The 13,844-nt window shown below is 32.5% G+C and overlaps 1 protein-coding gene across 1 annotated transcript; it reads left to right on the top strand.

Annotated features, from left to right (window-relative positions):
- Positions 1–2,452: 2,452 nt before the first annotated feature.
- On the top strand, positions 2,453–12,522 carry LOC110107410 (UDP-xylose transporter 3). The gene is made up of 8 exons (XM_020837673.2): positions 2,453–2,714; positions 2,796–2,953; positions 8,638–8,822; positions 9,125–9,192; positions 9,830–9,962; positions 10,391–10,552; positions 10,649–10,921; positions 12,291–12,522. Exons 2-8 carry the CDS (start codon positions 2,833–2,835, stop codon positions 12,297–12,299), a joined length of 951 nt encoding a protein of 316 aa, XP_020693332.1. The 5' UTR covers positions 2,453–2,714; positions 2,796–2,832; the 3' UTR covers positions 12,300–12,522.
- Positions 12,523–13,844: the final 1,322 nt, after the last annotated feature.

The raw sequence follows: 13,844 nt of genomic DNA, 5'->3' as shown, positions 1-13,844 counted from the left end.
TATATATATATATATATAACTTTTCATAAATTAGATGTGTCAATTCGGGTCAACGGGTCGTGTTCGGGTTGAATCCAAAACTAATCCGGCACTATTCGAGTCAACCCGAATCGACATGTTTTTAAAAACGGGTCAGGTTTCTGGACTCGAACCCGAGCCGATTCGGGTCAACCCGACCCGACACGAATGACCCAAAGTTGACCTAAAATTGCTAGTTTTAGGGTAAAAAATCGGGTCAATATTCGATTTTCGGATCAAAATCAGGTCAAAAACGGGTCAATCTTGGATTTCCGGGTCAAATAGGAGTTTTTCTGTCAATTTCGGGTCAATTTCGAATCAATTTCGGATTGTTGGGTCAACCCGAACCCGATCCAATTTTTAAAATGGGTTGATTTCTTGAACCCGAACCCTACCCGTTCCGGGTCCGGGTTGACCCTAATCCGAATTTTTCCGGATCGGATTCGGATCGTGTCAAAAATTGACACCCCTATCATAAATATAGCCTATTAGGAATTTGTGATCCATAAAAAGATATGGGCCTTAACGTAACGTTAGAGTTGGTCCCGATGGGCTGTGGAAGTAGCTATTCTGTTTGGTGATTTGGTCTGTTATTAAATTGTTTTAAGAAAAATTAATGTGATTGCAATATGTATTATTATTTAGAAAATTCAAATGGTGGATTGTTATCTTTAATTAATCATAACTTTGAGCCTGCATTCATCCAATTAACTGGAGCTAGCTAGCAACTCTTCTTCGCATCTTTCCATCTCAGCCGTTGCTTCTAACCAACTTCTCAATATCCACCATCAAGTGTTTCTTAAATGTGATGCATTATGCATTCCTCTATGCCTAAGTTGAGAATATTAGCATTTCTTGTGTATGCTTACCTCTACATTGAGCTGAATCTTGCAGCACTTCATGGTATTAGGGAGCAGCCTTGTTCATAAAATAATTTTATCTTTGATATATCTATGAAAAATTTGGTATGATCGGCACGAATTTTGAAGTAAATTTTGTATTGGAAACTTTTGAAATTAAATTCGGAACTCTATGAATTTCAATTACAGCAAACTTATAGTTCAACTGAACGTCTTAATGAGACGAAACCAACGATATCAAAAGAGGCACAATCCAAGCCTAAATGAGCCTAATTAAAACACTTTAAGCATAATTAGAAACTTCAAACATTAATTTGATGGCCAAATGATATCCAAATTCAACATGTCTATAGTCAAATTTGAGCGGCTCAACTAGTTGAATCCAACGAGCCCAATATCACTCAATTATGATATCATTAAAACACTTAAATGATGAATAAATGATTCATAATCAAAGGAATCAATATAAATTGTATGATGAAGTGTTCTGGATTATGGTTCAAATTACTAAAATATCCATCTCAAAAGTTCTATAAATAGAGTAATTCTCTACATGAGAGGAGAAAGAAAGGATACAACTCGAGAGCACTCTTACATTTTTTTTGCTATCGCTGTCGACGATCACAATCAGCTTTTGTCAGCACCAACCACCATTGCTGCTGGCGATCAACATCAATAATCGCTGTTATCTTTTAAGATTTAACCTTATCGTTTGGTATAGTTGTTTGCATGTGGACACCTACTTTTTATAATCCCTATTGAGGAAATAAAAATTTGTTATTGGGTGCTAATTGTCCATATGTGAATACTTGATTTATGTAATCTCCATAAGGGGAAAATCATATTTTGAAATGGTCCTCTTTTATCTTAATTTTGAGGAATGAAATATTATTGTATCATCTGATATATATTATCTTTTTTATTTGGGCTAGGCCCATAATTTTTTTTCTTCCAGGGGGGTTTTCATGTAAAAAAATTCAGATTTCACTATTTTTATTTGTGAGTGTTCATTTTTTATATAATGTTGATATGTAAAATATACAATATATTGACTCAATTTCATAGCACATAACAATATTTGGTAGGTAATCATTTTTGTTATTCATAATAATATCTAACTTGTCGGAGAAGTTAATAATAGATTTATTCTTATTAACTTTGTTAGAATTCATAGCAGCAGGTTATAATTGAGATGATTTTTATTTTAGAAAATAAGAAAATTTAAAAATAAGTAAATATTATTTTAAGTGCTTAAAAATACAAGCTCAATTTATTTATAAAATATAAATTAAATGTAAAAAAATAAAAATTTAACCTAAATAGCCTCTAAGAAAAATAAAATTGTAATTACCCTTAGCAGAAAAAAAATAAAAATAAAAAATAACATTTCGGCTTATGTGGCGGCGTTATTTGTAAAATAATAGATGGGACGTAACAAAGCCATAATCTCCTCCTTTTCAACCTTCTTCCGAATTCCGGTTATGGCGGCAAGAAAACGGGGGGAACAAAATGAATTTTTAGTTCATTTAATTTGAGAGGGAGAGAGAAAAAGCCTAATGCACGGACGAAGGAGCTCGCTTCTATCTTTCATCTCCTGCTTCCACCCTCCCGCTCTTCTTAAGAATAGCTTCAAATCGAAGGGAAGATTTTAATGCGCTTGGAGAAGAAGGCATTATAAAATAGCCAGAGATACTGCATTCTCGAACCTTGAGGAGGAAGGCAGGTCTTGTTGTTTCTTATCGGAATCCGAACTGGTTTAGGGCTGCGAATTAAGGAATCTTTTCTCAGATTTTGAATGCTGATACACGTTTGTCATTTGCTCTGGTTGGGAATGAGGTGAGGTTGATAGGTGGAACTGTTTTCCGTTTTTTTTTTTTTTTTTGGTTTTTTATTTGCATGAATTTGGTTGTGTTGCAGATTGCAGCAGTGAGCAGTTGGGAATCTGGGAGCGGAGATGGGCGAGAAGCAGCGGTTCCAGCTGGGTACTGTAGGTGCGCTGTCGCTGTCGGTGGTCTCCTCGGTGTCAATCGTGATCTGCAACAAGGCACTCATCAGTGCCCTCGGTTTTACATTTGGTGAGAGATCTGGATCGAAATATTTGGCTTAAATCTCTAATGTTGATGATGATTATCTAGCCTTATTCCCCTAATAATGACTTAGACATTTATTGAAAAAGAAGTAAAACGAGGGGAGTAATGAAGATCTAACATTGATACTCTCAAAGATATTGTTTAACATTTGACATTGCGTGAAATAAGCAAAACCTTATGATTTACATCTAGCCTTAACTTTTGAAGTTATATCCTTATCAATATCTTTTTATTTTTAAATAATAGAACTAAGATAATAAAATCTATCAGACCTTTGATCATCTTATGTTTTATTTGATTGATGCTTGCTTATTATATACTCCATATTTGTTTTACTAATTCTACTTCAATCTATGTTTTAAATATTTTCATTATTCTATTTTTTTGCATTTGTTTCAATGGGTGTCTCACAAATTAGAACTATATTATCTATAAAAAGCATGCAATGACACTGCATTTTGAATATCCTTTGTAACAATCTCTATAAAAAAAAAAAAGAAGTTATGGACTCAATGTTGATCATTGATGAAATTGAGAACGATGGGTGATTTCATAGCTACTTCCAGTACTAGTTAATGAGCCATCATACATATCTTTAATAACATCAACTTAACCTAGATTCACATATTTCTACCTTCATACTCACCACATTATTCTTATCATTCTTGATCATAGGTTTTCTCAAGACCATACACCATAGCAAATCATATGAAAAACTTTTTGTTTCCTCTATATAATTTTCTAATGTACATGTAGTCGACCCCACGTAGCGGGATAAAGACTTTATGTTATTGTTGTATGTAACTTTCTCTTAAATTTATTAACAAAAAAATAATTTCAAATAGAACTTCCTAGCATGAAACTAAATTTGATAGTTGATGTAATTTTGCTAATCTTATATTCTATTTCTTTCTCTCATAGCTTCATTGCATGATGTTTAAGTTTGATTCTTTTATAATTATCATAATCTAGAGCATCTTTGCTTCTAAATATTTGTATCAAAATATTTCATCTCTAATCATTTGATATATTCTTAATATATTTGAAAAATTCTATTAAATAGTTTATTTTTAACTAAATGATGGGACTCTTAGCATGCACTAATAAATAAGTTGAAGCGTAAATCATACATAGTCTGAATGGCACATAAGTGTGCGTGCTGATTAAGTAATAAAGTGTAGAGTGTCGATCCAACAAGAAAAATATACTATCCTATGTTCGCCCTAATACTGTCTAATTGAGTTTCAAAATTTATCCTACCAAATTCAATTAAAAGTAGTTTCTAAATTTTAACTACTGCAAATGCTAAAGAGAAATATTCAAAAATTTTAAAGCATCTAAACTTATGATGGCAATAAATGTAATGTTTTTCTAAGTTGACTTTCATAATATTTATTGTGAATCAGAGCACATGCACTCTTAGATCTTTGTTGAGCTTGTAAGAATTAAAAAAAAGCTAAATTCTTTGCATCGTATAATACTTTCTTAGACTTCTTATGGACCTTCTATATCTTTTCCAATTTTTTTAGCTTTTATATTTAAACCAATTTTTTTATTAAAAAGCTTTGTATTTTTTATATTTTTTTGAAATATTTTGATTCCATCACCAACTATTTTTACTATTAGGAGCTTTTTCTTTTGATTATCCAAGCATATAGTTTATAATATTATTAATATTATTTCCTATTTTTTTTCCACGTAATATTAACTTTTTCATAACTTAAGAAAATCTTATTCTAATATCCTCATCCATTTAAATTATGGATAACATTAAAGACTAATATAAACTGGTAGATAAGGCATATCTTTAGCATAATACTTAAAATAAGAAAGCAAAAACACTTACAGCTGAATTTAAGAGAATATTCTCTTGGATTTGTCCTTCTTTTGATTATCCAAGCATATAGTTTATAATATTATTAATATTATTTCCTATTTTTTTTCCACGTAATATTAACTTTTTCATAACTTAAGAAAATCTTATTCTAAATATCCTCATCCATTTAAATTATAGATAACATTAAAGACTAATATAAACTGATAGATAAGGCATATCTTTAGCATAATACTTAAAATAAGAAAGCAAAAACACTTACAGCTGAATTTAAGAGAATATTCTCTTGGATTTGTCCTTAAAAGTTGGACAACCACGATGGTTAATGAAGAAGATTTTGTGGAGTGAATTTTGAAGAGTTTCTTGAATTCTCTCCACTTGATTTCTCTTTCATCTCTCCTTGGCCACTCTTATTATCAATTTTTTTCAATGAAGTCCCTCCTAAGTTTATATTTGCAAATTTGCCCTCCTAAAAATATATAATTGCAAATTCACCATTTTATGTTAAGCTTGTAAATTTATTTTTTCAGGACCTTTTGGATTGCATTTGGGCCTGAAGTTTTAATTTTATGCATTTTCTTAAAAATTAACTCTCATTTTTTTTTTGTGATGTATAGTAATTTAATTAATTATCAACGACTAAAAATTTGTGTGCTATTTTGAGAAATATACAAATGGTGAGAAACATAAATTATATAGTTTTTTTAATAAGATTAAGCATAATTAAAAGTGTAAATTTATAATCAAATATGGAGCGCATGTAAGTAATTCAAAATATTATTTATGATTTGAGGTTTGAGCACTGCAACACTCCAAACTGACGTTGCAACGTTGCGAGGTGGACTGAACATTGTTTCTTTCTCATTTTTCTTAAGGGTGGTCCCTTGGTGTTATTAACTCATCTTTTTCTCTTGTTTTGAGTGAGAATGGAGTAGGATAGTGGAGAAGCAAGGAGAGAGTGAGACAGAAGAGAGATATATACTTATTCCTCCTAATTTTCATAGATTTTTCGGTGTGTCATGGCTCTGTGGTTTTTTACCGATTTTGAATTTTTTCACGTTAAATCCTAGTATCTTTTACTTTTGCTGCATTCTATTTTCTTATTTGTTTCATGACATGTTTTACTTCCATTTCCAACAAAATGCATTTAAGTATGCTAAAATTTTAAATTTGTAATCAAATGTTAATCAACAGTCTCATAAAGCATTTGCATATTTGGGTTATTTCTCTTATGCTTTGTGTTCACTACTTTAAACAACTCATCTTATAATCTCTAGATTTGATTTATGATAAACTTTTATAAGTGAGTATTGCTATTGCATAACCTCTTAGTTCATTTGTTAGTAGTGCCTTGGTTGAAATGGATGTTACTATTCCTCTAAAAGAGGAGACTTGGATTTGTTCCTCTTTAAGCGGTTATCAGTAGAAGCTTGAATTTGAAGGCATATCTTCTTATTATTCTTCTCACCAAATTGTCATAACTACTCGTAATGTTTTAAGGCTCGCATATAATTGAGGAAATCAACTATTGTTAATCTTAACCTCAGCGAAAGAGGGAACATAAAAATGATCAAAATCTATCTACAATGTGGTGGTCAAAGTTCCTTCCACTTCATATCTCGTTTGTACATGATATTCAGAACCAATTTTAGACATGGTCTTGTAATTAGAGCATTCCCTTGTTGTCCTAGGTCACAAGGATTTGGTTGACACCTTATTTGCATGCAAGTATATTTATCAAATTCCAACAAATATTTTAGCCTTTCATGATTTTTTTGTTTTTGATGAGTCATATTTTGAACGATATAATAATTTTGATAGTTGTATCCTGAGCATCAAAGCATGAGTAGATAGAAGGTTCCAAATCTTATTTGTTAAGCGGGTTGAAATATGGAAGAAGTATGGGTATACTCACCAAAATTTGTCGGGTTATAAGCAAGGCACAATAAACTAGGGTTTTGGGGGTTCCTTCATCCATAGGATACATACTTTCTTATATATTCTTATGTTGTTTTTGCTTTGTAATTTGATTTCCACTTTATCTATTGATAATTTCTTGTGATTACTTCATTTTGTACGCATTTAATTGTTTGTTTATAAAATATGTTTTTTCAAAAAGAAAGTTTAAGGCTATATTTTAGTAGAGCTCACTCGCATTTTATGGAAACTAGAATGAAATTAGGGTTTTGGTAGGTTTAACGTTGGTTAACTTAGGTTTGAATAGTAGCTTTTTACTAGATTACTTGCAAATTGCCTATAGAGTTTCTAGGTGATATACAATTTTCAGGTCATATTTTTCTGTGATTATACTAACAAATAAGGGAAGTAAACACTTTTGGAGAGCAAGAATAACCATTCTTGAAAGATGACCAACCTCCAGTTAAAAGATGTAATCCTGCCCAGGAGGAAATCAAATATTTGCAGTAGTCTTTTCCATTCCACTGATCTTCAAGCTTCTTTATTTTTATTCCTTGGAGCACATGTCCCGATAGCAACATGATTGAGATGCCTGAAGGATATTGGTGGCAAAGGCAACGTTTAGCTTGAAGAGAGAGCTTAAGGCGGGGATGGGGGGAAGTTTTTGAAGTTAGCTAAGTAGAGTTATGGGAAGGAAGGGTTAGATATGGAAGGAAGGGGGTTGGGTGCTTGTGGGTCTTAGGGGTGATATTAGGGAATCTTATAGGTTTGAGAAGAGGAGTGGGTGAAGTTTGGAGCAAGGTTTGGTGTTAGTCTGCAAGTTAAAGAGAGGGAAAAGAGGGAAAAATGAGAGGATACGGGAGATGTTAAGTACCTAAGATAAATATGGAATCACCAAACTCCGAAGGGATCACCCACCAAGATTTACCAATGATGTAGAGCAACTAACAAGCTTTCCATACAAAGTTGCATAAGCGAAATAGTAGCATTATTCAATAATCCAGTGGAGGCTGACCTAGCTATATAAGGTAAGTTCTTAGCCAAATTAAAAGCATCTCATGGATGTGTGAAATGTTATTAGTAAGCAAAAAAAAGGTACGTGATTACAAGAAAATAAAGCAAAAAAAAAATCATTCTCCTTATGCCAAAATTTGGCTAGGCAAATATACAAGAAGAGTAATTTTAGTCTTCTATCAATACTCCAGCAGTCTTCCTTCCTCTAGTGAAGTGGCCAGCCATTGTTCTTTTGGAGTTTGTTTTGATTGATTACCATCACATATTCCTTGCCCTGGATGGGGGAGAGGGTGGTTGGCCTAAGGTACTTGCTTCAGAGATTTGCAATGTTATTGACGACCCTACAACTTGATGCAACGCTTTAGATTAAGATCTGGTCACTAGTCTATGGACTATTGTGGTGCCGGTGAAGATGGCTTAGGATACTCGGTGTACCAAACTTAGCACATTTGCAACGAGCAATGAAAATATCTTTTTGCTTTTGTTGGTGGTCATGCACACATATTCAGTACCATTAGAATGAAAGCACACTTTCATTTGCTCCACAAGTTGAAACCCAATTCTCATGCATGTTTGTAATTGTTTATTTCCATTAAAAACATAGGATTTAAGCAGTATTCAAGCGTGTTTTTGTTTCTAGTAAAAACATAAACAAAGGAGAAACAAAATAAAAAATTATTTTAAAAGACCCCTAAACTTCTCTAAATCTTATCAAGTGGCCTTTGTATCTTGATGAACTGATGATGCCTTTATGGATTTATTTACCTTTTACCATTTGCTAGTTTTGTAAAAAGTTTGCTCATATGGATATTCTTTGTTTTAGATGGAACTTAAGTCATCAGCTTATAGTGGTTAATCTCAGCTACACATACTATATTTAATTGCTCTCATATGTGATTTGCAGCCACAACATTGACAAGCTGGCATCTTTTAGCTACATTTTGTTCTCTTCATATGGCTCTATGGATGAAGTTGTTTGAACATAAGCCTTTTGATTCAAGGGCAGTAACGGGATTTGGAATATTGAATGGATGCTCTATTGGTCTATTGAATTTAAGCCTTGGTTTCAACTCGGTTGGATTCTACCAGGTGCTTCATCTTCTTTTGCTTTGTTTAATGAACTTTATTGGAGCATTACCTAAGAGTTGCACTACGTTACTATCTAAATAAGCTTTCTTTTCTGTGCATGTTTTGGTTATAAAGCTAAACATAACTAGTTAGTGTTGGCCCTTTTTGGATACAAGTTTGAGATTTATGGTAACTGTAGTCTTATTCTACATTTTCAACATGCCATGCCCAATTGGCACTTAGATTGTAAAGCTCTTCATGTTTTACTGCTATTATTTCTCAAGCTTATTCATTTGTTCTATGTGCTTGTCTTTGCAATCCAGATGACAAAGCTTGCAATTATCCCTTGCACTGTTCTGTTAGAGACTTTCTTCTTCAGAAAGAAGTTCAGGTCTGTCTTCTACACAATGTAAGGCAGATATAGTAGTATGGTGATGATTTGGTTCTGTAGGCATTTGGATTTGTAGTTATTAACCCTGAACATTGCTGATATTACTGCACATTACTGTTAGACATTTGAATGAGAATTTAGTCCTCTTCTTAAATGTATAATCACCCTTGAAAATTCATTTGTATGATTATTACTAATTTTCCGTTAGGTCGTTTATTGATTAATCCATAAAACGTTGTTGCTATTGAATGACCTGCATAACTAGTCTCGATTTTCATATTTTCCTGCTTAATATACTATTTAAATAAATAATTTAATCCCAATTGCTATATAATGGAATTATAATTATCAATGCAATCTATTTCAAAACTTTCAATCCAATAATCCTTCAACTGGGTGCGGTGTCAAATAGTTTTCAGGATTAAAGACGGAGAAATTATTTATAAGAAGATTGGTAGGGTTACAAAAATCTGGATTAGGTAATCCCACTCTCAATCAAAACAACCTCTTAGCTGGTACATACTAGCATTTTTTTGTTTTGAATTATAATGTGTGGCTTATGTCTTGTCTTTGGTGTGTTGTCCTTTCTGTAGTTGTTTGAATAAAAAATTGGCTCTTTGTTATTGGCTTACTGCAGTCGGAGCATCCAATTATCACTAGCCATCCTTCTTCTTGGTGTTGGGATCGCCACTGTGACAGACCTTCAACTCAATATTCTTGGATCTATCTTGTCGCTGCTTGCAATTGTCACGACATGCATCGCCCAAATTGTATCCTGTATTAGTTCTCAATTTTAGCAATTCTGCCTGAAATGAAATTGAATTAAAAACCTAACGTTTAACATATGTGACATAATGAGATTAGAAGATAGTTAAGGCTTTGATTGCCATTTAAAAGTTATTCCTCTTGGTTGCAAGCGCAATGAAAATATTAATTTTTTGTAACCAAGTAAGGGTGGCTTTTGGCTGTTTCTCTTATGCTGTGCCTGAAGTTGCACCTGATGACTAAGACTTCATTTGGGACAGCTTTCTTAATGCTTTCTAAAATAGTGTTTTAGTTAAAAAAATTCTTGAATTAGAATTTTTTGTACTAAAAAGTAGTTTTAGAAAGTAATGAAAAAGCTATCCCAAATGAAGTCTAAATGAGGAAGAAAAATCTTGCTTGGTTCTGGTCTACAAGCTTAACCTACACTTCTCAGATGACCAACACAATTCAGAAGAGGTTTAAAGTCTCATCTACTCAGCTCTTGTATCAATCTTGTCCATATCAGGCAATAACCCTCTTCATAATTGGTCCTTTTCTTGATGGACTTCTAACTAAACAGAATGTTTTTGCATTCAAGTATACACCTGAAGTTTTGGTAAGCTAAACATAATCTCTTTTGCAAACCTGAATTCTTTGAATGATTGAATCCTATTAATGCTCGAAGGGCCACTCAAATTTGATCCTTTTGCAGGTCTTTATTGTAGTATCTTGCCTAATATCTGTCTCTGTGAACTTCAGTACTTTTCTTGTTATTGGAAAAACATCTCCTGTCACATACCAAGTTTTGGGTCACCTCAAAACATGCTTAGTTCTAGCATTTGGCTATGTTTTATTCCGTGATCCATTTAGCTGGAGGAATATATTTGGAATTTCTGTAGCAGTAGTTGGAATGGTCCTGTATTCTTACCATTGTGCAATTGAGAACCAGCAAAAAGCTAGTGAAGTGATTCTCCAGCTATCGCAGGTATACAGAAGCGTCTTTTCCTGCTGTGTTAATTATCTTGCCTGTTTCTATTATTCTCCACTTGCTAACAAACACGGAAACCACAGCACAAATAGCAAGATATGTTACAAAATCTCAACTAGTTGGTGTTGTTTTTATAAATTCTTCTGTATGTCAGATTTTTAGGTCTTGCATGTGTGTTAACTTTGCTTGGATAATCTTTTTTATTTGCTTCTACTCATAGGATGTCTGCTCCTTCTCCTTTGTATTCCTTTCATATGAATTTTTATATCGTTGTTTTAATGGTGTATTTTTTGCTTTCCTTTATATTTGTGTAAATCATCTAAATAAATTTTCTATAGTTTTATTCTTCAATAGAAACATTTTTACAGGGTAGCTATAGAAACAGTAAAAAAGACTCATGGTGTTCGACCAACATTTGCCTATTTCCCTTTGTGATACTCTATTCCAATTAAAATCTGAAAAAAAGAAGAAGAAATGCAGACATGCCTACTGGCAATTAGTTGGTGTTGGGTCAAATAGAATTTTGTAAATCATTATGGCCATGTGAATATTTGTCTTCCTTTTTCCTCTTCAGATGTGTTCTATCTCCCACCTTAGTCTAGCATCTTCTATTGGGAGTACAAATTGAAACAAATAAGATAAAAACAGTGGAGAAAGAATACTAGAATGTACATGAAAAATCTGAAAATGAAAAAAGCCACGGAGCCACACCACACCAAGAAATTTACTATCAAAATAGCGATAAATTATACAAATATTTCAATCTACTTTATCTCGCAGCCCTTCACTCTTATACATTAGAGCATAACCACCATACGGTTATAACACAATGCAAAAATAATGTATAAAAAAAAAAAAGATTTAGTGCGTCCACAACGCCTTGCCATTGTACCAAAAAAAAAAAATTGTGGACTTTGCCCCAGAACCCTCAAGCAAGATGCACATTGCGCTCTTGCGACCCCCCAACAAGCTCCTTATTGAGCTCGACTGATCGACGAAATTGAAATATGAGCCATCAATATAACGCGATTGATTGACGCAATCAAATTCCACAAAAAACTAACATCTTCTACTCAATGGTGTACAAATTCGAATCACCTAAACTTAATTTCTATAACCTTGCTTGCCTTCCATCCAAGGGCATGCTATCAAAAGTATTACTAAAAACTGTAGATAAAGTTCATCTTTATTTTGAATTACATTTTCCAGTTTTCATTTGAGCTCCTTTAGTCTAATCTGGATCTAAAATAACTTGAGGATGGACTAGCTGATAACCAGCTGATAATGCTCATGATTGAAATGTAAAAGAAATTAGAAAAGCATAATACATTAATATATCTGTCTCTAATCATTTTGTTTCTTAAAGGCAAAGTAAAGCTAGCTCGATCTTCTGATTGGTGTCGAAAATGAAGCAAATTTGTCTGTGGATGGTATCACTCAAAACTCTCATTGGAACTCAAACAAAGATCTCCATGCTTGACTTCTTCCCTGTTCATCCAGTTCTAATCAGTACACATTGATGCCAAGTGCATCTTCGGTAAACTTGCTTCAACAATTCTGAAAGGAAGTCAGATACTCATTTTTTCTTTGTTCAGTATATTTTTTTGTGAAATTAAACTCGGTATATTCGATGACTATTGTTCTTGAAATAACATGGCTGATCTCATTTAAATCAGCTTGAGCTTTTTGTCATTTTTAATTACTAAATGTTTAATGTAATTGGAGTTTGGCTGATCTCGACCATTCTTTGTTTAGTAAATAACTAAATATACAAAAAAAAAAAATTTGCTAAGTTCTGTGAAATTTGTTCTCATTCCTTTAAGATTGGCTGTAGTTCTGCAGTTTTTGTAAACGATGCTACTTGGAAGTCTTTATAATAGAAGAAAAAAATTGTTTCCTGGATGTTTAAATATAGAGGATTAAGGTTTCATTTGGGATGACTTTCTTACTGTTTTTTAAAACAGTTTTCTATTATAAAAATTTTAATTTTTTTGCTATAAAATTGCTTTAGTAAGCAGTAAGAAAGTCGTTCCAAATGAAGTCACATTTTTTACTATTTTTTAAATTAGCTTTGTAGTACACAAAAATTTTTTAATTAAAAATTTTGTACTAAAAATTATTTTAAAAAACATTTAAAAAAAAACTGTCTCAAATGAAACCTGAAGCTAAAACTAGAAGAAATTACAGTTTTCTGCCAAGAAACTATCTATGGTGTTCTATTATATTTCCGCAATATGTCTTCTATTAAATTTTTATCTTTCGTTTCCTGATAAAAGAACTATGTGCATTTTTTTTCCATGATAGAGTTGAGCAAGATTTTTAGCTTGGTAGTTGCAAAGCTAAAACAATAAGAAAATTGTTGGGCAAAATTGATTATTGTATAGGGAAATCCAATTTGAAGTTAGAATCTTCATATGAAAAAAAAAAAAACTCTAAAAATGTTAAATGTTTGGGAACTTTTAGAGTTTTGTATTGGGCGTAGATAGATTGATAAATGATAATAATCAACTTACATAAGCCATTTATTCATGCTAATTTTCCTAATCTGAATTACTATTTTTCCTTGGGATTAACATTGTTGTGGAGCTTTTGGTTCGAGTCGATTGGATTCGGGTTGGATAAATTTTGGGTTGAACTCAAACCCGACCCATCAACCTATTTTGAAACCCCTATGTGGGAATACTCTCTAATTTAGGCTTGATTTGGGACGACTTTCATAATGCTTCTTAAAGTAACTTTCTAGTACAAAAATTAAAATTTTTGCACTAGAACGCTGCTTTAAGAAAGCCGTTCAAAACGAAGCCTCAGATTATTATCTTTAGCTTGGAGTGTCGAAATAGGTTAATGGGTCAAGTTTGAACCCGACTCGAATTTGATCTGATTTGAATTCAGTTAACTTGTTAAAAAGGTCAAACCTTTA

This window comes from Dendrobium catenatum, unplaced genomic scaffold (genome assembly GCF_001605985.2).
Source record: "Dendrobium catenatum unplaced genomic scaffold, ASM160598v2 fragScaff_scaffold_853, whole genome shotgun sequence".
NCBI lineage: Eukaryota > Viridiplantae > Streptophyta > Magnoliopsida > Asparagales > Orchidaceae > Dendrobium > Dendrobium catenatum.
This window is presented reverse-complemented; position numbering and strand designations above follow the sequence as displayed.

Bases quoted from the DNA above. Each gene is read 5' to 3' on its own strand.
- LOC110107410 (XM_020837673.2), top strand. From the start codon at position 2,833: ATGGGCGAGAAGCAGCGGTTCCAGCTGGGTACTGTAGGTGCGCTGTCG. The intron at 2,954-8,637 runs GTGAGAGATCTG...TGTGATTTGCAG, and splicing joins TGCCCTCGGTTTTACATTTG to CCACAACATTGACAAGCTGG. The intron at 10,553-10,648 runs GTAAGCTAAACA...ATCCTTTTGCAG, and splicing joins AGTATACACCTGAAGTTTTG to GTCTTTATTGTAGTATCTTG.